This window comes from Sciurus vulgaris, assembly GCF_902686455.1.
Source record: "Sciurus vulgaris genome assembly, chromosome: 13".
NCBI lineage: Eukaryota > Metazoa > Chordata > Mammalia > Rodentia > Sciuridae > Sciurus > Sciurus vulgaris.
The window spans coordinates 71,368,065-71,392,354 of NC_136474.1; the positions used below are offsets into that span (position 1 = coordinate 71,368,065).

At 49.5% G+C, this 24,290-nt stretch overlaps 1 protein-coding gene across 2 annotated transcripts in view; it reads right to left on the minus strand.

Annotated features, from left to right (window-relative positions):
- Nucleotides 1–24,290, minus strand: part of LOXHD1 (lipoxygenase homology PLAT domains 1) — a 162,154-nt gene that overhangs the window by 70,198 nt on the left and 67,666 nt on the right. The window contains exons 14-22 of one of the 2 annotated variants that reach the window (XM_079108765.1): nt 21,419–21,573; nt 19,252–19,412; nt 16,666–16,742; nt 14,673–14,869; nt 11,137–11,329; nt 9,428–9,588; nt 6,466–6,943; nt 5,855–6,009; nt 3,493–3,626 (exon numbers count right to left, since the gene is read on the minus strand). In XM_079108765.1, coding sequence (XP_078964891.1) covers nt 3,493–3,626; nt 5,855–6,009; nt 6,466–6,943; nt 9,428–9,588; nt 11,137–11,329; nt 14,673–14,869; nt 16,666–16,742; nt 19,252–19,412; nt 21,419–21,573 — 1,711 coding nt within the window. The remainder of the gene's footprint in view (nt 1–3,492; nt 3,627–5,854; nt 6,010–6,465; nt 6,944–9,427; nt 9,589–11,136; nt 11,330–14,672; nt 14,870–16,665; nt 16,743–19,251; nt 19,413–21,418; nt 21,574–24,290) is intronic. The other variant, XM_079108764.1, reaches the window with a different exon arrangement.

The window sequence follows — 24,290 nt, forward strand, 5'->3', positions numbered from 1 at the left end:
TGGGTTCGGATGGGGGGAAGGGCAATGTTATATTGATGGACATGAATTTAAAAGGCAGGAGGAGCTCAGCCGAGGGTGATAGAAGCTAAAAGCCATTAAATTACTGTTTCAGGGCTGGGGTGCAGCTCCGTGGTGGAGTGCTTGCCTCGCATGCACAAGGCCCTGGGCTCAAACTTTTAGTACTGGAAAAACATAAAAAATTGGTGTTTCAGGGGAAACTGCATAGTATTCTACCTCCTGGCCTTTAAATGCATGAATGGGAAAGTCAAAATTTTATTCAATCAAATAACTTATGAATAATAGTTCTAAATGATGGCCAATTAAGAGAGAGAGAGAGAAAGGAAGGGGTGGAGTGGGGCAGAGGCAGGGACAATGAGAATGTGAAGCCAGCAGGGGACAAGGACAGAGAGAGAGACAAAAGTCAGGGAGGTTAACCAGGGAGAGAGAAGAAAGTCAGAAAGAGGAAATGCAAAGGCACAAGCCCACCCACACACAGGGGAGCTTCATTGTCCCGAGACACCTGTGTCAGGCCTTTGAAGGCTCAGCGTGCTCACAGCTGCAGCACGGCAGCGTGCGTCCTCTCAGAACCAGAACCTGGGCCAGACCTGAGATGGGAGCTGTACTTTCGGCCTCCTTCCCCCAGTGCCCCAAGTGCAGTGGAGCTTGAGGAGACTGGGCCTGCTGACCCTCGTTCCAGCCTCCCAGGGGAGTAAATCCCGCTCACTCAGGGCTCCAGGTGCAGGGGAGGGAAAGGCAGGGGCTTTTAAGGATCGAAGGAGAAGAGAGGTGGACACACAAACGTAAGGATTTCGTAAGAATTTTTCTATTTTCTATTTTTGTGTATAAGCTAAAAGTAGGACAACATCAAGGATCAGCACACTGGTCAGGCTGGTGATGGTGGTGAGGACAAGGACGTGGGGTTGGAACTTTTGGATTTGTGTCCCTACTCTGCCATGCACTCCTGTAGGTCCTGGGAGGATAAGGCAGTGAACACAGAGACTAGGACACCTCGCACTTCCTGTAGCAGGGTCAGCACACCAGATCACTGCGCAGTCAGATGACAGGCAATAACAGGGAAGGAGGAAGCAGGGAGGGGCATGCTCAGCCTCCCTGAGAAGGTAACATCTGGGCAGAAACCTGCCTAAAAGAGGTATGAGAGTCGGTCATGGGGGACAAGAGTGCCAGGGATGAGGGCAGCGAATGCTGAAGTCTCTGGCTCAAACCAGGTCTGTCGGGGTCAAGGAACAGCAAGGAATGAACAAGGTGGGAGGGGCTGGGACCAAGGAGAGAGACAGGAGGGGACATGGGGCAGATCCTGCAGCCCAGGCAGGCCAAGGGAACTGGTTTGGCTTTTCCTCTGGGTGCGTGGGAGGCTCTGGATTTGAGCAGAGGAGTGACGTGATGAGGTCCGTGGGCTGCAATAGACACTAGGGGGGTCTGAGAGAAGGAGGGGGGCCAGTCAGGAGGCTCTGAGCAGAGGAACAGAATTGGGAGGATGGAGAAATGGGGTCAGACTTATGCTTTCCTGAGCAAAGAGCCAGCAAGTCCTGCCAAGGGACTGGGGGTGGGGGTGGGGGGTGAGGAGAGAGATCAAGGTGACCAGGTGTGTGGCTGCTGTTGACTTGATCCAGGGCAGTTGACAGATGACATCAGTGTTCTTGAGTCCCTCTGACTGCAAAACCCTTCTTTCTGAGCTGTAAAGTCTGGGAGGAGGCTGGGGAAGCCCTGGGCACTGTTTGGAAGGCTGTGTCTCTCCAAGAAGCTAGAACTCGCTCTTGTGATTCTGCTCCTTCTGGACTTTGGTGGATTCATCTCCATCACCCAGACTTCGCTTCCATTTGCTTCTAGATGGAGATTGGGGAAGCTGGCTCATTAGAGCCCTTACTGAAGGGAGAGGTCTTCTTAAAGGTATTCCAACTATTGACACCCACAGAAAAGGAGGAGAGGAAGAGGAGGACCTGAGGAAGGGAGAAGCAGAGGGAGGAAGGAGGAAGGCAAAGAAAGAAGAGTAAGGAGACAATTTATAAGAGTGATAGAAAACATGCCTGGGCATAAACTTAACAAGGACGTGTAGCAGTTATGTGTAGAAACTTGCAAAGCATTACTGAGGTGCATAAAGGAACAGTTGGAGAAGTAGAAAAATTAACCTGGGTGTAGCACTTAATAATCTAAATGTGCAATTCTCCACCCAGGCATTGAACGGCAGAACAATCAAAATTCCAACAGGATTTTTTTCAAATCACTTAACATCTCAATTTGAAAAGAATAGCTAATCTTTTTAAAGAATGATCAAAAAGGACTAGTACTGACAGATATTAAAATAAATTACAAAGCTATAATAATTTTAAAATTGTTGGGCTGGACCAGAAATGTCAAACAAATGGAACAGACTAATCAGCCACGGCGGGGCTAGAGGGGGAACTGGGGATGCTCACAGCTTGTCACTTGCCTCCTGTTTTGGGCAGTACTTTATCTTTTCCAAGTTTAAATGCCTTAGGTTTTCAGAATCTCGAGAAGGAAGCTGAACTGACATACTAGACCCACTTATTAGAAGAGGAAATGAGAGCGTGGAGATGAAGCCCTTGTCCAGGGTGACTTGGTGAGGTTCTGGCAGGGGTCAGACTCCCCAGTCTGACCTGGTTCCCAGCCACAAGGTTGTCTCAGTCCTTATGTGCCACCATGACGACCCCACAGAGTCATAACACTGGGCCATCTGCGGGTTGTGCCTTGTCTTCCGTGGAATGGTGGGCAGGGTAGAGTGGGAGGCAGGGCGAGTCTCCAGCAGAGGCCAGATCTGGCCTGGCACCTGCTTATTCATGTACATCCCAGGAGCTAACATGGGTTTGGCATTTTAAAATGCTTAGACAGGGGAGCCTAAAGATGGATAATATTTTGTGGCATGAAAATCACATGAAATTCAAATGTCAGTGTCCGTAGATGAAGATTTATTGGAACCCAGTCACACCCACCCATTTAGGTATCATCTACAGCTGCTTTTGTACTTCCCCGGCGGAGTTGTTGCTGCAGAGACCAAATGATCTGCAAAGCTAGGAATATTTTCTGAGCAGGCTTTATAGAACAGGGTTGCTGATTTCTGGTCTAGAATATTAAAACTAAGTGTGGGAAGCTCTTTTCTCCATGGAGGGTCTTCTGGGTGAGCTAGGCCTGGACATGGAGACAGGGCCAGTGAGGTCCAATAGGGACTGAAACCCAGACTCTCAGAACTGATGGGAAACCTGGAGCGGCCATTCTCTAGACTGTCGTCTGAGAGCCAGAAGCTCCAGTGGCTGCCCAGTGAGAGGAGAGGGAAGGTGGCAAGGCACTCAATATACCACAGGGACCCAACCCACCCTAGTAGCTGTTACAGAGGTCACAGCTAGCCCACCCTCACCCACAGACATCACTGCACCCAACCCTCCAACCCCCAGTCCTCTCTCAGAACTATCTTAGTGGCAAGAATGGCCACTTTCCCTCTCCTCCAGCCCCACTCACGTGGTCTCATTGTTCATGTCGGTGATGTCTATTCTGTCCAGGAACCAGCCTGGTCTGCTGCCTGTGTTGTCATGGCGAATCCTAATCTTGGTCAGAGCCCCCAGGTCAATGGCGTAGATGGTGAAGGTGTCTGTCTAGAAGAGGCCAGAGTAGCACTCAGAGGGGTAAGACCCACCCTCTCCCCACCTTACCATCAGCCCCCCTCTCCTAAGGACCCATCACCCAGAGGTGGATGATAAAACCCAAAGCAACCAGGGGTAGAGCAAAGGAAACCACAGCTCATTAGTTTGGTGTTCACTCTGTACTGTTGGTTTTTAACCAGCCCATGCCAGGGGATCTTCTTGCTCATTGCCAAGAAAGGTGGAGGGAAGAGAGGGAAGGTGAAGGTGACCATGAGAGAGAGAGGCAGAGAGTTGACAATTCTGCTGGATGCCAGATTTTTAGTGTACGTGTGTCTCAGGGGTGCACAGAGATCCACCACGTGTGTGTGCTCATGTGCATCTTCTCCTTCAACCACAAATTTTCATTAAGCACCTGCCATGAGTCAGTCCTGTGCAAATCCAAAGTGACTGACAGAAACAGAAGGCTTGGAGTTGCTCGCCATTTAGGTGGGAAGATGGAAAGGAACCATACACGTGTACGTGGGCTGCCATATGCACCGGAGGAAGCTGACGACACCAGGACCCCAAATGTGAATGGGGTATTCTTGGGTATCCTCTTTTGACTCTTTATTGCACAAAAGATTTCAAATCTTCATAAAGCTTTCAGAAATAATACAATGAAAGTCTGCTCACCTTAACTTATATCTACACTTACATGTGACATTTTCTGTATTACTCTATCTGTTCTCTCTCTTGCTGTCCTTTCTACTTTTATTCTGAACTATTTGAAAGTAAGTGGAAGATACCATGATCCTTCACCCCTAAATATTCCAGCGAGAATTCCCTAAGAACAAGAACATTCTCATATAGTCACAGTGCAATGACCAAATATGTGAAATATAGTGTCCACACATACAGACGTGTGTCATTTGATGATAGGGATACATTTTGAGAATTATGTCACTAGGTGATTTTTGTTATTATGTGAAAAAAAAAAATAAGAATGTACTTACAAAAACTAGCCAGATGCTCCTGGGTGATATAGTCTTACAGGATTACTGCTATGTATGCCATCACTTGTCATTGACCAAAATGACAAGTTGTTGTATGACTGGGGACTGTAGCATTATCTAATATAGAGTCCATATCCAGATTTCACCAATTGTGCTAGTTTTGTCTTCTGCAGCAACTTCCCCCAGCCTGGGAAGGGAGGGGCCACCATTTTTCAAGGAGAGCACTGAAATGCAGGAGGCACCCTGGTGCTCAAGCCATGGAAGGAGGGCTGAAGGAAAATGCAAGAGGCCCAGAAAAAAATCAAGTCGTGGAGTCCAGAAGTATCTTAATGGATGGGGTTTATTGTTTTTCCTCCTCTGTGTTGATGAAAGAACCTGATCTGGGGATGAGGACAGGAATGGGAAGGACAGGGGACAGCAGATTTTGTGAAACCTCAAGGGATAAAAACTACGGATTTATTTTTTCCTGCTTTTCCCTTTCACCTGGAAGAGTGAGAGCCTTGCGTTTTTCACGGATTTTTCCACAGACTGCCTCAGGATATAGTCCAACCTTCCAGCCTGTCTTTCAAGCACCTCTTGGCCCCACCCACCCCACTGGTCTTATCCAAGCCATCCTCAAGCTGGGCCCGAGTCCACCTCCACCTCTTCACTCATGCGGCCTTGTCTTCTGCAAACATCTTTCACTGTCTTTTTTATTTTTTAATTTTTGGTTCCACTGAGGATTGAATCCAAGGGTGTTCTACTGTGAAGCTACATCCCCAGCCCTTTTTGTTGTCTATTTTGAGACAGGGTCTCTTTAAGTTGCTGAGGCTAGCCTTGAACTTGCCATCCTCCTGCCTCAGCCTCCCAAGTCACTGGGCGTACAAGTGTGCACCACGATGTCTGGCTCACTGTAATCTTCATACACCTGCACCATACTTATCTGCCCAGTTAGAAGTCTCCCCTTCCCACCAAGCCTTCTTCAAGGTGCCCCTTGCCTGAGCCTCTGTCAGATACTATTCTCCAGTTGTCCCTGAGAATCAGCTGGCCTGGGGCTCCATTAGAACCTGCTTGTCCTCTTCTCACCCTCCACCATGTGCTGGTATTTAGAGAAGAGGCACTACCACCACACCTTGGTGGGTGGAAAGAAGCACCCAGTTAGAGAGCTTGCAGATGTTGTGTGCTGCGGGGCAGTCATGGGGACCACCAAAGGGCACCAGGTCCCATGCCTGAGTTCCACCCCCAAGGGACAGACACCCCTTACTCTACCTGCCCCTGCTCAAACTTGTTGGATTTGTCTGACTTCTTCAGGGGCCTCTCGCCCGTGTCCCCATACTCCTCACCGTAGATGGTCAGGAAGACGTTGGCATCTGTGCCAGCCTTGGGCACGTTCCCTGTGATCACCTGGACTTCATAGGTGTTGGCTGAAGACACAGAAAGATGCAGCATTGAGGACACCAGGACCATGAGGCGGGCCTGAGAGCCAGCCTCTCAGGTCCAGGCAAACCCTGGGAGTAGGAAGAATTTACGGGTACCTCTGTGCCAACCTGGAAACGAACCTGCCCCTCTTCCCACCTAGGGCATCTTCACAGCGAAGCTAAGAGCAACATTTGACTTTGACAACCCCCTCTCCTTGTGGCCCCCACATTTACTTATATCAAGGCCCCTCTCCAAGCCACTGGATCCTCTTGAGCACCTCTGGCCAAGGGCCATGCTCAGCCCCAAACAGAACTGTCCCCGGTGGCTTTTCAGATATAGGCCAGCAGAGCTATTCGGGAATCATGGTGGGTGCCCACCTACTCAGCCTTTATGTGAGGGAGATCGAGCCACCCCTAATTCCTCCCTGGTCCCTTTAGGGGACTATGGCCCCTCAGGCTTACGCTCAGGACCAGGCCGGCCCGCTGGTACCAGCTCCACAACCAGCTCGTTGTCCTCCTTGCCCCGGGCCAGCCACCGGTGGGCTTCGAACTTGTACTGCTCGATCACCTCCTGCATGCCCGGCCCGAACTCCTCCTCTTCCTCCTCCTCCTCGGACTCCTCCTCCTCCTCCTCCTCTTCCGACGAGGACTCCTCCGACGAGGACTCCTCCTCTTCGCCCTCCTCCTCCTCGTCGCTGCCCTTCCTCTTCTTCTTCTTCTTCTTCCTCTGCAGCTTGGCTTTCAGCCGCTCCTTCTTGAGCAGCTGCCGCAGCTTCTCCTTCTCCTTCTTCTTCCGGGCCTCCTGCTCCGGCGTGAGCTCCATCTCCCGCACCACCAGCTGCCGCAGCCACACAGCGTCCACGAACCAGCTGGGCCCAAAGCCCTCGCCCGTGTGCCCCAGCCGGATCTTGTAGATCTCACCCACGTCTGCCGCCTCCAGCTGTGCAGGGCACAAGGCAGAGTAGCTGGGGTGGCCAACCCGCCTCCCCTGCAGAGTCAGGAGCAGGCCCTGCCGTGCTGGGCTGTGGCTCAGGAGGCCCAGGGCCTCTGCACTCAAGTGTTCCCTGGCTCCCCTGTCCAACCCTGCCCCACCCGGCTCCTCGGGCCTGGCCCCAGTGGCCCGCAAACTCCTTTTCTTCTAACCCCTGTGGTAGTCGATCTCATGTCCCCGTTTCTCCCACTCACACACACACTGCTCAGTCCTGTGGTTCCCTCTCTTGGCCTGCCTTGGTTTTCTCCTTATCCCTAGCTCACACATATTCATTCCCATTCCTGTGTTTTATTACTACTTTTTTGAAAACGTTTTGTGTCCTTCAGGCTTTACTTTCCCAAGATTTTTTGGTATTTAGATCTGTAACTTTTGTAATAAGCAAAAGAAAACAAGTGTTCTTTTTTTTCTCATCCATGTCCCCAGAGATCTCAGGCCCATCCCAGACGCACAGCTTCAGCTGGCCTGACTGGCCCTTCTTCGAGAGCTTGGAGCTCATCCTGGCCTGGCCTGGATGCACTCTTTGTCCCTAAGGGCTCTGAGTTCCTTAAGGGTGGGGACCATCATTCTGTCTCTCCCCACTGGGCGTAGCGCAAACTGGTTCCAAGGGCAGTGTGAACAGAGTCCTCAGCCTTAGATGGCATTGTCACTCTGTCCTGAACCACATGCTCTCAGGAAGGACCTGCATGAGTTGAGGTCTGGTCGATACAGACCCCAGGGAGAAGCTCACATGGGATCTTTGCTAGTCCAGCTCCTCCTGGGTACCCTGATGCTGATAAACCCCTGTCTGGGTGTCTGACCCTTTTCAAAGCCTGGTTCCACCAGTTATCCCACTTGAGTGCCAGGAAAAACTGAAGCCTAGGGCTGTCCTATGGTCACTGCTGTTCCATGATTTGATTCTAGACCTAGAGGAGACTGCAAGTCTCCTGACTTCCTGCTCATGAACTCACAATTGGCCAAACCATCTTTGTGAAAAAAACCATCAGCCACGATGGAGTCCAGGGCCCAGGGAATGCAGAATTTATTCTTTCCCACTACCTAGGAAATGGGCACTGGGCCTGGTGGACCGTGTCTTGAGCACATTAGTTCTCCTCTCCAGCATCTGCCTAGTTACAGCACCCCTGTGACCACCCTTCCCATGGAGGCCTGTTTGTGCCCCCTCCCATCTGCCCTCCCAGCTATGCCCGGCTCCCCTGCCCAGCCAGCTCACCCCCAGAAGGTGCACTGCTTGGTCACATCTCCATAACTGAGTGCATTCCCCAACATTGACTCTTTGGATTGTTACAGGGACTGTGAAGCCAGCCTGGCAGGTATTATAAAATGAGACTTTAGCTAATGAGGAAGTGGAGACTCAGAGAGATCAAATACTCAGGCCTCAGCCTGCTCAGCACTATATGAGGACATTCAACTCAACAAGGCCTCTCCTGCTCTCATATGCTAGACACCTGTGACTCTGACCTGGATCCAGCTTGGCCAGGGCCTTCTCCTCTGGGCACTGGGTAAGGACCTTCACTGAAGGCCAAGACCCTATGGTACATAAACACACAGATAGCACCCAACAGGAACATGTTATCCATATATACATATCTGCACATGCATACACACGATCCTGTGTTCAACATAAAAGATCCATGAGTCCCTCAAGGGACGCCACCCCTGCATCTTCCTGGTCTACCAACAATATGGTCACATTCACATAGTTTTACTTCTATACAGAGACTTGCGGGAGAAGAGGCCTGGAGCATTTAGAACACAGCATTAAACTCCCACCAACCAGAACCATGGCCCTGTCATCAGACCTGAGAGAACTGCAGAACCAGAAGCCACAGGCTGGGAGGTAGATGGAAGAACCTGACCATAGGGCCATCATTGGTTAAGGAAGAATCATCCACTCCTGGGTTCTCAAAATTGACAGCATGTTAGAATCACTGGTAAAACTTTCTAAAAGAAAGACATCCTAGGATGGGAATGTTGCTCAGAGGTAGAGCGCTCACCTAGCATGCATAAGGCCCTGGATCTGATCTCAGTGCTGCAAAAATGAAAACCTCGGAAACATGTCCCACCTCCAGAGATCTGTCTTGACTGTCTGGGGTGTGTCCTCAGGTGAATGCAACAGGAGACCAAAGATGACATCCCCTGATCTAGCCCAATCTGTTCATTATAGGTCAAAAACTCAGGTCTGGAAAAAGGAGGTTCCTCTCCAAGTCACAAGAGAATCCTGGTCCAAAACTCTACACCCAGCTTCACTACCCCCAGGACCCCCCCAGGAAGCCCAGGGGACCCTAGTACAACCTGGGCTCCAGGTAGCACCTCCCACCCAGCAGCAGGGAGGCAGCTGTGCTTGAGTGGGTGTCGGCTGAGAAATAAGAACAGCCAGGGAACCATCCTGGTGTCCACTGGACCTCTGTGGGCACCCCCGCTGCTCATCCCACACACCTGGAACGTGTCCTTGGATGCCCGATCAAAAGCCTTGGAGCGGCTGGAGAGGAAGAGCACCTCGGTCTTGCCTTCCTCACCGTAGATCTGTAAGTAGACTCGGGCGGTGGTACCTGCACCACCCACGTCCCCCGTCCAAACATCGACCTCGTAGTGGACCACTGAGCCAGCAAACATGGGAGAAACAGGACACTCAGTAATAGCAATAACGATAGTCACAAAACAAACACTCCCCGAGCCTGTTCCACGTGCCCCTGCTTCACGGCATCATCTTATCTAACCTGCTCCCAGCACCATGAGGAAGTGCATCATCCCTCATTTTGCAGATGGGCAAACTGAGGTTTAGCGGAACTGAGTGGCTGGTGGAAAAGGCAAGCCTAGCCAATCAGACTCCAGGGAACAGTCATGTCCTCTTCCCATCATTAGACATGCTAGATAATGTCTAAGACTGAAAAATAGAAAACAGATAAGCGTACGATTAAAAAGTTTGGAGTTATATTTTCGAGGAACAAGCTAAATTAGTTAGAACTAGGTAGGGCGAAAAGGAAGGGAGAGGACAAATTGCTGTGTGTGTGTGTGTGTGTGTGTGTGTGTGTGTGTGTGGGTGTGGGTGTGTGTGTTGCTAGGGAGGGAACCCAGGGCCTTGCACACGCTAGACAAGTGCTTTACCACTGAGCTGCGCCTCAACCCTGTGTTGTCTTTGAATCTTTATCTCCTTGACTAATACCTGGACTGCTCTGTTGGAAATCGAGTTTTAATTCATAAAAGAGGAAAGGGGTCCATTCTTACATGGCAGGTGCCATTGTGAAGCATGTGTGTTCGGTACAGCTTTTGGAGAACTTTCTGGTGGGCTAAGGAGATGAAGTGCACGTGAAAAGATTCAAAGGGTCCTGGCAAAGGAAGAGCTGACTTGGGGTGGGGCTCCTTCTCAGGGGGCAGCCTGTGGATGTGAGCAGAGGGCAGCTGCTCTCAGGTGGATTAGACAGATGAAGAAAGGGACTTCCCCTGCCGGAATTTGTCCCACTGTCTTCTCCACCCTCTAGATAACCTCAGGAGTCTCTGACCTACCATGCTCTGGGGCTCACATGAAATGCAGTGGGGGCAGATCACCTTGAACTTTGACTCCTCGGAAAAGTCACCATCCTGTCTAAGATGCCCTTCCACCCACAGCCCTGCTAACCCCTCACACTGCTTTGCTTTCTTCAGAGCTCGGTGCTTCATCTTTTCTATTTATTACCACGGCTGTGGTGGAAGGCCTGTGAGGACAGGGGTTTTTTCTGTTTTGCTCACCGTGGCCTCTGCAAAGCCCAGAGCCCGGCTGGCTTGGAGCAACCTCAATAGACACCCACTGAAAAAATGAGTGAGCTGTCTTATCTCCTCGGCCAGTGCTCCCAGGGCAAGATATGGACTATGCCTCAAACTCTTCTCCATGGGGTTGAGAATGTGCACTTTCCAGATATCATTGGCAGCCTTTATCCCAGAAAAAAATTCCATCCATGGAGTCCTCAGTTTCCCCATCTGTAAAATACGCCCTTGTTGCCTCCCAGAACCATAGTACCAGAGGCAACTGGAAGACTCCCTCGTCTCCCCACAGACTCCCCTCTCCCCACCACTGGAGACAAGACCCAGCTGGCCCAAGGTCCCTCCTCCTTCCCCAGCCCCCACACACAGGGGACCAACACTGCCAGTCCCTCCAGCCTCTTGCATACATTTCTGGATCTCCACGACCTCACTGGGGTAAAGCTCCACCTCCAGGCGCCCATCGGCCTGGTTCTTGTCCAGCCAGCGGTTGGCAGGGAAGGTGTACTGCTTGCCTTGGCGGGGCACGCGGATTTGGACACTGCCCAGGAACCAGCCCGCATGCATGCCCGTGCTGTCGTGCCCGATGACCAGCCGGTTGATCTGGAAGGAGACCCCAGTGAGGGTGCACAAGGAGTAGGCTGTGGAAACTTCCAAGCCTCCCTCACTGTCTCCCCTCAACTGGATCTCTAGCTCCTTGGAAGAGGGAGGCTCCCAGGAGAGGCTGAGTCTGGCCGGCCATGCCATCTGCCACCTGGGGTAGCAGGGGGTCTCCCCTCCTACCTGGGGCTTCCATCCCCTCCTCCAGTCCCTCTCTAGCCACTTACTTTGCCTTTTGTCATGTTAACATCTTTGCCTGCAGGCAACAGAGAGTGTGGAGGATCCTGAGGGGACTTGGCTTTCCACATCAGATTGCTTTGATGTTTTGTGGACTTTCTCACATCCAATGGAATTACCTGATTGATGGTCCTTAAGAACCCTTCCTGCCCTGAGATTCTCTCTGTGATGGTTTGGAAGGGTGACACTAGCTATTTCTTGTGCCAAAGGGGCAGATTTAGAGAAGTGTCTGCGCAGGCCCTGCTCCTTTCTCTTAGTGTCTCTTAGTATCTGTCATATACTAGTGCATGAAGCCAGGTCCCCTGAAATTGTCAGAAGGAAATCGGCTGTTTACAAGGTCTGAGGTCCCTTCAAGTGCATGCCAAGGGACACAGGAGAGTTTCATTTTTTTTCCTGCTGGGTGGGACTATGAATGTCCCAGGAAGTCATGGGCTGAAAGGCTCAAAGCAGAGCAGGTGTCTTCTATCTGATGGGGCTGGAAGGTTCCTGAGGGCAGGGACTGTCATTCAGTCCTATAACACCTAGCCTGGAGGCAGAGTAATTGCTCAGTTGCACTTCCAACGCTAATGCTGAGAATCAGAAAACTGATGTAAACAAAGTTAAGTGACCCGGGCATGAGGAACAAGTGGAAATGCTGGGCCCCTGACCAGGCAGTTGGCACACGGGGCTCAGCTCCCAGCTTCTTGGCCACACTGGTGTTTCAAGCAATACCTGGCAGGGCCTGCAGGCCCTCCCACCGCCTCCCCTCCCCACAGACAAAGCATTGATCTGTTGGCTGCTGCCAAAAATCCTTTAGGAAAGGGAACAGCACTTCCACTCAACAATTATTGATTCAACTTCAAATGTAAATACATTTTGATCAAGGAAAACCTAGATTGAAGTTCATTAACCTCAAGAGATAAATGATAAGAGATGGTTCCCCAGAGTGTGTGTTGATGGGAGGAGAGAATTCTAGAAATAGGGTGGGGCTACAGAGAAGAGCAGGGCAGGAAGCAGAGGCAGCAGGGGGCTTGTCACTGCCTCAGTTCCCACCACACAACCCCCCCTCCAAGAGCAGCAGGTGCAACACATTTCCCCACACAGACATTTTGGGGGGTGTCCCCAGTGGTCAAGTTCAGGGTTTAGGTCTTTGTTTCTCCAGATCAAGTCAAGAGTCTCACCTTGACCAAAGCCCAGCCAGGCTCTTGAGACCTTACTTGGCTAAGTCCCGACCTTGACCTAAAATGACTTGAACAAAACACTAGCATAGTTTCTAAGAGCTCAAGGTCACATTCCTGGGATGATCCTGGCACCCTTAAAATGCCTGCCTGAGAAAACCCGAGGCTGTCAAAAGAATGCACTCGGGTTCCAGGTAGACCTGCAGGTAGCCCTGCTCAGGCTCTGGAGGGTAGAACCTAACAAGGACAGGTGCCAGGGAGCAAACCCAGGCGGTGTCATGTGGTCTATGTTAATTAGCCTTCCATTGCTATGACCAAACACTTGACAAAAACAACTTAGAAGAGGAAAGAATCATTCTGGCTCATGATTTCAGAGAGTCAGTACATGGTTGGCTAGCTCCAGTATCATGGCAGAAGAGCATGGCAGAGGAAATCTGCTGTGCTCATGACAACTGGGAAACAGAGAAAGTGACACAGAAAGGGGTCTGGGACAGATAGAGCTCCCAAGGGCTTGCCCCAGTGACCCAGCCACACCCCACCTGCCTATTGTTTTCACTACCTCTCAGAAAGTCTGTTCAAATTTTTTTATTAATTTTTTATTTATTCTAAATAACAAATAAATGGATCTCATCGGTCATGCAGTCATATATGTTCACGAGGCAATAATGTCTGTTTCACTCAAATTATTAATCCATCAGATAGATTGATCCACTGATGAGTCAGAGTCCTTATGATGCAGTCTGCCTCTGAACACTGCTATATTGGGGATCAGGCTTTTTTTCCAGATGAAACCATAACACGGGCCCGCCTCCCCTTACCACTTGTGATTCCTCACTACCCTGACTCTGAGTCCCTGCTCACCTCCTCCTATTCCTTCCTTCTCCCTTAAAAAATGCCTTAGAAACCTCTGCACAGATCAGAGCTGAGCTCAGCTCGCACTGGCCTCTTTCCCTGCTGCTGCAGTGTATGTCGAGCGAAGCGGTCTCGCCCCTCTTGGGGCCAGCTTTATGTTTGATGAAGTGCTCAGGGCCACCTGGGACCTTCAGAGATGGAGACTCTTGGGTCCCACCCCCTAAGAAAGCATCTCTCAGGGGTGGCCTGGAATTGTGCACTGAAACATAATTCCAATGCGCACTCCAGTCTGGTGGGGGGAGGCATTTTCAGGCTTTCCTTTAGTACTTCCTTCTCTCTTTTCCTTTCCTGCACCCAATGTCCCCTCTCCAGTGTCTGTGACCCAGGTGCACTGGTTCTGGCCATGCAGGTAAAATGTTCGTGGTAAAGCTACTAAAACTCCACCCGCCAGGAGGCCCTGGGAGCTTAGCCACTGTTCACAGATCTTCGGCAACTTTAGATCATATCTGGAAAACAGCATCCCTCACTAATGATCCCTGCTATGGTTTGGATGTGAGGTGTCCCCCAAAGCTCACATGTGAGACAATGCAGGAGGCTTCAGAGGAAAAATGTTTGGGTTGTGAGAGTCTTAACCCAATCAGTGAATTAATCCCTAATGGGATTAATTGAAGTGGTAGGGTGTGGCTGGAGGAGATTGGAATTGGGGCATGGCTTTGGGGTATATATTTTCTATCTGAAGAGTGGAGTCTCTCTCTGCTTCCTGATGATGTGAGCTGTTTCCCTCTGCCACACTCTTCCGCCATGATGTTCTGCCTCACCTCCAGCCCTGAGGAATGGAGGTGGCTTTCTATGGACGAGGACCCCTGAAACCATAAGCCCTCAAATAAACCTTTCCTCCTCTATAATTGTGCTGATCAGATCATTTAGTCACAGCAGCGAAAAGCTGACTAAAATAATCCCCAAGTTAACTTCTCTTTTCCTTCAAAATAGGCTCACCCATGTGTGCACGAGTGTGTGCATATACATGCAGGTAGATCCATATGTGGTCCTGTGCAGAATAGGTGGGATGATGTCACACTACCTTGGGAAAGGACACTTACAGTTCCAATGTTCAGGGTCTCCAGCGTGAACTCATCAACCCGGCCACGTTCAAAATAATCTTTGAGGTTATTGTCGGAGACAAGAAAAACTTGTTTGATGGTGTCGGATTTATCCCCGTAGAGTTTGATATAAACCTTGGAATCTGTGCTGGCTCCAGAAACATCCCCGGTCTTCACACTGATGTGATAACGGAAATCTGAGCAGTCCAAGGCAGAGGGAGAAAGGGGGAGGTCAGTGCAGATCAGAGGGCAAGCAGAAGAGTGCAGGGGATAAGATGGCAGTCTGCAGCCAAGGGACACATGGGCTGGGAGTCAAGAAATCAGGTCCTGTGACTTGGGGTGGGAGCTCCCTTCATCTCTGTGGATTTCTAGTAGGTACCCTGCCTGCTCCAGAAGGGTGAATACTGAGAACAGGAAGGGACATTACAAACCACAGGCCAGGGCACCAAAATTTAGGGCAAGAGGAGCTCCAGCAATCACCTGGCCCAGCTTCTCCTCTGATGGACGAGGAAACTGAGACCAAGGGTGCATCATCTGACAGCGTTGAGCCTTCCAGGCACACAGCATTGTGGCTAAGGATTCTCACCCCAGTTATCCAGGCAAGGAAGAGGAGACTCAGAGATCGTATGTTTGGAGCAAGATGGTGACATTTAAGAAGTCACCAGTCTGGAGTGAAATCTTGACATGGACCTAAAGCTCCCTGATCTTAACTGGACCCATGCAGATGTGACTTTATCAGCCAGAAAGTTCTGCATCACCTGTGCACATGGATAAAACACCCAAAGAAAAGATGACTCCTGGGATAGCATGGAGGCAAGATCCAGAATTCTCCAAGCGTGCTCCAGAACTCGTGTCTTGGGGAAAGGAGAAGCAGAATTGAGGGGCAAGTGAAGCTATCTCCAGGGCCTGCCACTCAGATTCCCTGGGGTCTTCCCATTGGGAAAAAAGAACTGGATAAAGAGAGCTGAGCCTACCTTGCTGAGGGTCAGCCCTGCAGATGGCCAGGCCTGGTTCAGATCAGTCCGCTAGGGACATCCAAGTGCATTTAAGGATTTCCTTGCTGAAAGATGTACCAGGAGCTAGAAGATCTCTTTCTTATGCCAGTTTCCTTCTAAACCTTATCTAAGATTCTGACTGGGAAAGCTGGGGACTGAGAGCCCTGTCCACACAGCAAGACAGGAGGCTGCTAGGGTGGGAAGAAAGTGATGTAAGATGGTGACGCCCTGGGTACTCGTGCCAGCTCCATCCCTGACTACAGGCCTGGTGTATGGGGGATAGGGGTGTCCCCAACACAGTTGCGGGTCACCTTCTCTCCTGAGGTCCTTCCCATCTCTTAAGTCCTGTAATTCTGAGTCCAGACACTAGACACTCCAATTCCAACTTTCTGATCTGATCTTAGCAAAGGTCAGGTATCAACCTCTGGCTCCTCCTGACTTCAGTTCTCCATCTAAAGAAGGAATAGCATCAGCTCCACCTCCCTTTGGGATATTGCAGATGAGACAGAAATCACAACCATGAGGTGTTGGTATTGTTAGGACTCAGAGGTAAGTTTCTTTTAAATTTTGCCTCGAGCTCATGATGAAACCACAGCACTAGAAGAAATATCACCCGCGAGGAAAACCATAAGGCCTCCGGGAGAAAATCCAGCTTTAAACACATCCTCAAAAGCAGTCCCTTCAGAACGCGCTCCTCCTTGCCAGGGCCTGGCAGGTGCCCTCCACACTGGGCTCATTAGCTGGTGTTACTATTCTTGCTACTTTGTTGACCCAAATGCATTCAAGGCCTCACACCTGTGGCCACAAAGGGACAGCACAAAAGGACATGCCAGACATTTCCAGCCCCTCCCTCAGGGCCACTCCTCTCCACCGCCCCAGGGCTGCCTCCTTGAAATGGAGAGCACGCGTTTGCTCCAAGGGCTCCCTTCTGCCCAGCTGGAGGAGGGCACCCTTCCTGCCAAGGGCACACCCACCACCCACTCATCGGGACAACTCACTCTTGAGTGTGGCATTGCTGTCACTGGGCAGCAACTCTCGGACCAGCTGCCCATCATCCTTATCCTTGTCCAGCCACCTGGTGGGCAAACAGGTCGATGTCAGTACTTTGAGGGGGACAGGCAGACACCCCAACCATCATGCCCTTCCTGCAGTCACCAGGGTGGCCAGAACTTTGAACTGAACAAAGGAAAGTGGATCCAGAGGGACTCCCAACAAAGAAAGCAGCCCACCCAGACCAGCAAAGGAGGACTTCCTAGAGCAGGTATCAAGTGGGTGTTGCTGAGACCAGAAGGGTGAGCATGCGTGCACCAGGAGGAGGAGGAGGAGCATCCCAAAGGGAACAACGTGTCCTGATGGAAATCCAGAGCTGATAGAGGCCCGTGTGGATGGGAGGCAGCCAGTGAGGGCCGCGTGCTGGCCAATGAAGCTGGAAGGGGACGGCCACAGGATGGAGGCCCTTGGTGCTCACAGTGAACAAAGCATTGTTGCCATCAAAAGCAACCAGCTCTCTTTCGAGAGCCTTCTGTGTACCTGGCACTGTGCTAAGAGCTCTGGACTGGGAGAAGGCAGAGAAGACACTGGGATGAACAAGACCCAGCCAAGACCATCGAGAGCCTCCAGTCTGATTAAGAAGACAGGAAAAGCCGCACGCAGCACTGGGGACAAAGACGAAGATGGTGCTGGACCAAAGTGAGTGCTAGAGGAAGCAGAGGCAGGAAAAGGGCTCACAGTGAGGGGGCTGGACCTGCAGTTTCAAGGATGAGTGAGTCGTCTTTGAGAAGAAGCTGGGTCTGTGCCCTGCAGGGTTTGACAGCTGTGATGCATCACTATGTCACAGCAAGCCACGGCCCAGCTCTCTGCTGTCATCCCCCCTCGGGGGTGGGGGGCGGACTACCCACCTGGAAAGTACCTTTCCCAGTGCCCAGTGGCCCAGGCAGTTGGCGATTTGGGGCTCATGGCAGCAGAATTGACAACCTCAGTGTTCTGCAGGGTATTATGGACCAACACATTGGCCTCTTGCCGAAACATCTCTGACTTTATGTCTTGGTATTTATGTTCACAGCCCACCCCTAGCGCACTCCAGAGAGAGGCCAGAGAGTCTGGGAAGTGGAGGCCCTGCTTCTCCCTAAACCTTCCGGTGTGGCGCTCAGGTCTCTGGGAACTGTAGTCTGCTTTACTAATAGGCTATCTTGTCTCAGGGACAACAGAGGCAACATGACCTCTGCCATCCTTTCTCTCTCAACCTCCCTTCCCAATCTCATGGTCTTCCATTCCTCTGGGACCTTGCAGTCAGTTATCTATGAGTTAACCCTATATCGCTCAGCTGTTATACTCCTCGGCCTTGGTGATGAACCCAGGAGACTCCAAGACAGGAAGACGCATGACGGCACCCTGAGCAGAGATAAGGGGGGATTTGGGAACAGAGGCTGCTAACTAGTTTCCCTTAAATTGACCCCTTGGGACCTCCCTTTCTGTTCATCATGCTGAGGTCATTCTGGCAACTCCCATTGCCACAGAGCCTACAGAAGAGGAAAGACTGTGAGGTGCCCTGGCCACACATTTGCAGGGGGGAAGGTTGGAAAGCCAGCAGGCCCCAGCCATGGGAAATCCCAGCAGCTCTTCCTTCTCTCTCCATTGATCCATCCCCGGCCTCTTCCAGTGGTAAAAGGAAACCATGACTCATCATTTCATTTCCACCTAAATATTTGCTGGGTATTAATAGATACTTAAAAAAAAAAAAAAAAAAAAAAAAAACTGTTTCCTTTTGGCTTCAAACACTTCAGCCCAGTTTCTCAGTAAGATGTTGCTAAATGGATAAATCAATCTGTTGGTGGCTTCATTACTCTTTTCCTGGGCTCTCTCACACACACACACACACACACACACACACACACACGCACACCTGCCCTAGCTAAATGCTTCCTATCCTGGCAGAGAAGGCTCAGCTGAGGAAAGAAGCAGCGCACAGGCGCAGGCCCCAAGCTAATCCTACTGCGTGAGCCTCCCGGAGTTGCTCAAGGAGAAAGCCAAGGACCACCTCGACTCAAGTCATCCCTTGTCTAAAATGCCCAACGGGAACCCAAGCTGGCTATGTAAGAAATCCAAGTGCTTCACACAAAAGAAGAGAAAGAGAGAGAAAGAAAGAGAGAAGAAGCTTCACTCACAAGCTGGGGAAAGGAAATGCAGACAAAGTGAGATAGCTTGAAAAGATGCTAAGCAGGAAGAGATGTGGTCAGAAGACTGTTTAAACAAAAACACACCTTTAATTCCAAAGCTTTAATCAGTACGCAACTAATTCTTTGCAGTAGCTCTCATTTAGATTCAGAAATTGTCAAGTTTTATTATGAGAAAATACCAACATTTGATACTTAAACGGAGCAAATTAGAAGTGCACCAGATACAGGCCCAAGCCAGGGTGGCTGGGACATGGGCCTCAGGTCTAAGCACTGCCAGCAAGGCTGCCTCTTCCCCGACAGCCTCGAGCTGGTTGTGCTCCCTGGCCCTGGCAGTAGTGTCGGGTCTCCTGCAGACTCAGGGAGCAGAGCCTAAGCTGGAGGAAACGCGAGCGGATGGGACTCAGGTACCTGAGACACGGGAACTCCACGTTGTCACTCTCCGGCTGGCCCTCCTCTCTCACCAGCACCCGTTCCAGGTACCAGCCGCTCCCTGAGCCTTTGCCATCGTGTCTGATCCTCACCCGCCTCACCTTTCTCATGGTGACAGACTCGATAGTGAACTCATCGGCCTTCAGGGAGGGAGAGACAGCCGGGTCAGTTGGGATCCATTAGGTGGTGGCTACCCCAGGACCCAAACACTAAAGGGAGACACAAACCCAGAAATCAGAAAAGGCAGAGCTCACAGGGAGGGTTACTGGTCTTTCACGGGTGGAGAACAGACTGCAGCCCTCTCCCAATTTCTCCTGCTGAAGTTATTGTACATGTCAAGTTCCCTACAACTGAAACCTGGTTTTTTTGGCTAAATCATGGCCATTCCCTACAATCTCCTTTTAAAATGCAGCTTCCCCCAGGAATACGGATATGTTAAGCTGTTATCAGTCACTAGCTATTCTACGGAAGGGGATGATTCAAATTGACTGGGGAACCAAATGGTCTTGCCAATTTTGAAATTTTTCCAGTTACAGAGACAGCAAGAATAAAGGAGCTGAAGAATTTCTAGGTCTAGTTGAAGATATGCGGCAGTGATGGACAAAGATGTCAGAAGACGGAGGAGGAAAAGAGAAGAGCGGAGAAAATGTGGGTGGGTGGGAAGGAGAGAAAATATAAGAATACATGGGAAGTAAAGGCAGCCCCCTCCCCAGATGCCCTGAGCCCACCTGCGACATCCTGCTCAGATAATCTCTGCCCCACAACCAACATCTAAGAAGTAGTTCAACTTGGATGGGCCTCAGAATAGGTCTCCATTCTCAACCCAGGGTTGATCCTGCCCTGGCTGTTGTAGTTGGGGTCTGGAATGTCCCCCAAAGGCTCATGAGTTGAAGGCATGGTCCCCAGTCAATGGTGCTATTGGGAGATGGCAGAAATCTTAGGGGGTGGGCCTAGTAGGAAGGGGTAGGTCACTGGGGGCATGCCTTTGAAGGGCATGTGTCATCCCTGGACCCTCTTCTCCTCCTTTGCTTTCCCAGCACCATGAGGTAAGCAGCTTTGCTCTACCTCATGTTCTCTGCCATGATGTTCTGCCTCACCACAGGCCCAAAGCAATAGGGCCACGCAACTGTGGATTGAAACTTCTGAAACTATGAACACATCTTTCTTTTAAGTGAATTTTTGTCAGGTATTTTGTCACAGCAATGGGAAGCTGACTAACACCAAGGAAGCAGTGGCAGAGAAAGGAGACAGGGTGAAGACATCTGCAATTGCCCTTTGCCTGTGAGCTCACTCAAGCCTCACTTCATCTGCAGCAATGACTTTACTGAGTACCTACTGTGTGCTGTGGGACAGATCTGAGAGGCAGTACATCAGCCATCCCTAATCCCCACAATGGTCAGCCACAGGTAAGCATCTTTTCATTTTAGACAGGATGAGATGGAAGCACAGGGGAATGGAATGGTTGGGTCAGAGCTGGTTTGCCCCCTACCTGCCTGACTCTTTCCGCACTGCTCCATAAAGCCTCCCCTATAAACCCACTGGATGTCTGGGTAACGTGGGATACTTGGAACTGGTGTAAAGAGGCTAGGAGCAGAGACCAGTTTCCCACTCCCATATTAGTGCCTTTCTTGATTTCTTTTTCAAAAAGGACTTGAACAAGATGCCCCCAGTGGTCTCAGTGGAGAAGGTGAAGTTCCCAGGTTGGCCTTGGAGGCCCGACTTTCCTCCAGCCTGGGTCCACTAGCATACATATGGAGGTCCAGCACCATTCCCCAGCCCCCTCCCTGGATGTAGGAAAGGTGCTTGTCCCTCCCTTCCCTCTTCTCCAAGCTCAGGGGTGGGAGGGACCATGGCCCCTCTCGGGTGGCTCTCCAGCTCCCAGCTGCATGGTCCTAGGGGCCTGGTAGGTGTCATGCGTGTTAGTGAATCACAGTGGGACAAATATCTAGGGACCCAAAAAACTAGGCACTGCCTTGGCTCCTGCCAGGACTTCCCAGTCACCTGCTCCCCACATCCAGAGCGAGGCTATCCGGTGGATGAAGTTCCAATATGAGTCATTGGCTCTACTTTAAAAGAAAAGGAAAGATAAAGGAAAAAGAAAGGGAACCGGATGGGGAGGGGAAGGCGGCAGGTTATTGCGACTTACGTTGCCCTTCTCAAAGAGGTCGGTGTTATTCCTGCAGTTATAGAGCAGACGCTCCCCTGTGTCCCCCACGTCACCATAAAGGCAGAGATAGACATTGGCGTCAGTCCCCGCACCTTCCAGTTCCCCTGTGCATACAGTCACACGGTACCGGGCCACTGGCAGGGAGAGAGGGAAAGAGGGGTTCCATTGGCTGACCACCCCCAGGACCCATCTCTAAGGTCTGCCTCCCCCGCTCCTCACAGGAGCCTGCTCCCTATCCACAATTAAGTCCTGCTGCAGTGATCCAGGCAAGAACTGGCTCAACCCCAAGACCCTTGGCCTAGCCAGACCAGAGAGACCCAATCCTGGCCAAACGTCAGAATCCCTGAAAAACTTCCATAAGAATTCAGATTCCTGAGCTCCACTCCAGACTTTTCAAATTTCAGTTTCCAAAGATAGGAAACCTATCTTGTTTGTGTGCCCCCTCAGGGGACTCTACCATTAGAGTCAGCCAGTGTTCAGGGATGGTCTAGTCCAAACATTTTGGCCCCTTGGTTCATCTGATCCTGCAAACCTTTTTGCCTTAGGTTGTTCTCCAATTCTTATGTGTCCTGTTCTCTGAAGGAAGATGACTTTTTCTTTATGAATCCTAACTGAGACTTCTCCTTCTTTTCAGAACCCTCCAGCCCTGAGGACATGGCAGAAAGTGAAGAAGAGAGAAAATCACCAAATGGAGCCACAATAGCTTTTTCCTACATTGAAAATGCACCATGGGGGAGGTGTACCTGTCTCTCCAAATGTGTCAAGATGCAATTTATACAACAATACTAATGCAAGAGAGAGCAGAAGGGAACAAACGTATATTGTAGTCATTTGGGGACACTACTGAAATTGTTGATATTAATCTGAACTAGATTGTTTTTGGTTAAGATGTTAATTGTAATTTCCCATGCAATGACTAAGAAAATAACTCAAAGAATAAATAGTAAAAGAAATAACAAGGAAAGATAAAATACCATTCTATAAAATATCTATTTAATACTAAAAAAGTAATATATACTGGAACATTCAAGACATAAGACATAAAGAAGACAGCAAGATGGTGGATATAAATCCTACTGCATCAGCAATTACATTAAATGTAAAGGGACTTAGCATTTCAATCAAAAGACAGAGTGTGGCAATCATTCTGCAGAGATGGGTTGGGTCTGTCCCCGCCAAATTTGCAAAGACATTAAAACTAGTGATGTACACTTGTGCCAAGAACAAATGTAAGATGTATTAGTCACATAATGAGGAGTTCCTGGGAGAGCTTGATGGGCTCCCAAAAAGATCCAGAAATAGTTTGAGGCATCAGGGAGGTTGGGGTTTTATGCAAAGTAGATGGTGAGACAGAGGCAGGAGTTCCTGTGCCTCGATCGGGTTGATGTGATTTCAACTCCACCAGGTGCCAAGGGACAAAGGATCTAGGCTTTCTTATCAGCTCACCTAGACATGAGGCAGAAAGGGAAAATGAAGTGATGTGACTTGAAAGCTGTTAGTAGTCAAATAACAATAACAAAATAATTGGACTCTTTAGTACAGAGACTTGTAAGATGGAAAGTGGACCTAACTATCTTCTATCAAGGGACACACTATGGATTCAAAGGGTTCACTTTGGATTAGGTCAAAAGTAAGAGCATTCACCAAAACTGGCTCAAAAAGAAATAGACAATTTGGATAAACTTATAACAAGCAAAAAGTTTGAATCCATAATCAAAACACTACACCCAAAGGAAAGCCCATGCCCGGATGTCTTCACCACTGAATTCTCTCATACCTTCAAGCAAGAAAGTACCCATTCTTCTCAAATTCTTACCAAAATGGAAGAGTAAACGCTCCCCAGCTCATTTGATGAGGCCAGCATTATGCCATTACCAGAACCGAGAAAGACATCCCAAGAAAAGAAAATTACAGACCAATATCTTTCATGAATATGGACATAAAAGGCTTCAACAAAATATCATCAAACCATGTCCAACAACATAGATAAAGAATTATGCATTGTGATGACATAGGATTTATCTCAGAGATACAAACTGGTTTAACTTCTGAAAATTAATTAATGTATTTGATCATACTAATAGAATAAAAAACAAAATCACATGGTTATCTCAATAAATGCAGAAAAAGCATTTGACAACATCTTGCACCCTTTCTTAATAAAAGACATCGACAAAACAGAAACAAAAGGGAACTTCAACTCATGAAGTTCTGTGAAATGCCCACAGTTAACCTCACACCCAACGGTGAAAGATGGATGCGCTCCCTTAAGATCAGAACCAGGACAAGGGTGTCCCCTCTCAACACTTCCACACATTCAACATGGTACTGGATGTTTGGGGCAAGACAACCAGGTAAGTGAAGTTACACAGGAATCCAGGTTGCAGAAGAAAAAGTAAAATCATAGCTATTCATGGGTGGTATGATCAAGTATTAGAGAGCAACTAAACACTGTTAGAATTAACAGATGAGTTCAGAAAAGTTATAGAACACAAGATCAATATGTCTAAATCAATTGTATTTCTATTCTTCAGCAATGAAGCATCTGAAAGCAAACATTCCCATTCACAATAACATCAAAAAGAATAAAATAGTTAGAAACAAATTTGACAAAACAGGTGAAATGTTTATTCTTTGAAAACTACCAAATTTTGAAAGATTTCAATTAATGAGCATGGAAACATCCCATGTCCATGGATTTTAAGATCGAACGTTGTCAAGATGGCAACACTCCCCAAACTGGTGTACAGATTCAATGCAATCCCTATCAGAATCTCAGTGGATTTTGTGGAAATTGACAAGCGGATTCCAAAATTCACATCAAATTGCAAGGGAACCTGGAATAACCAAA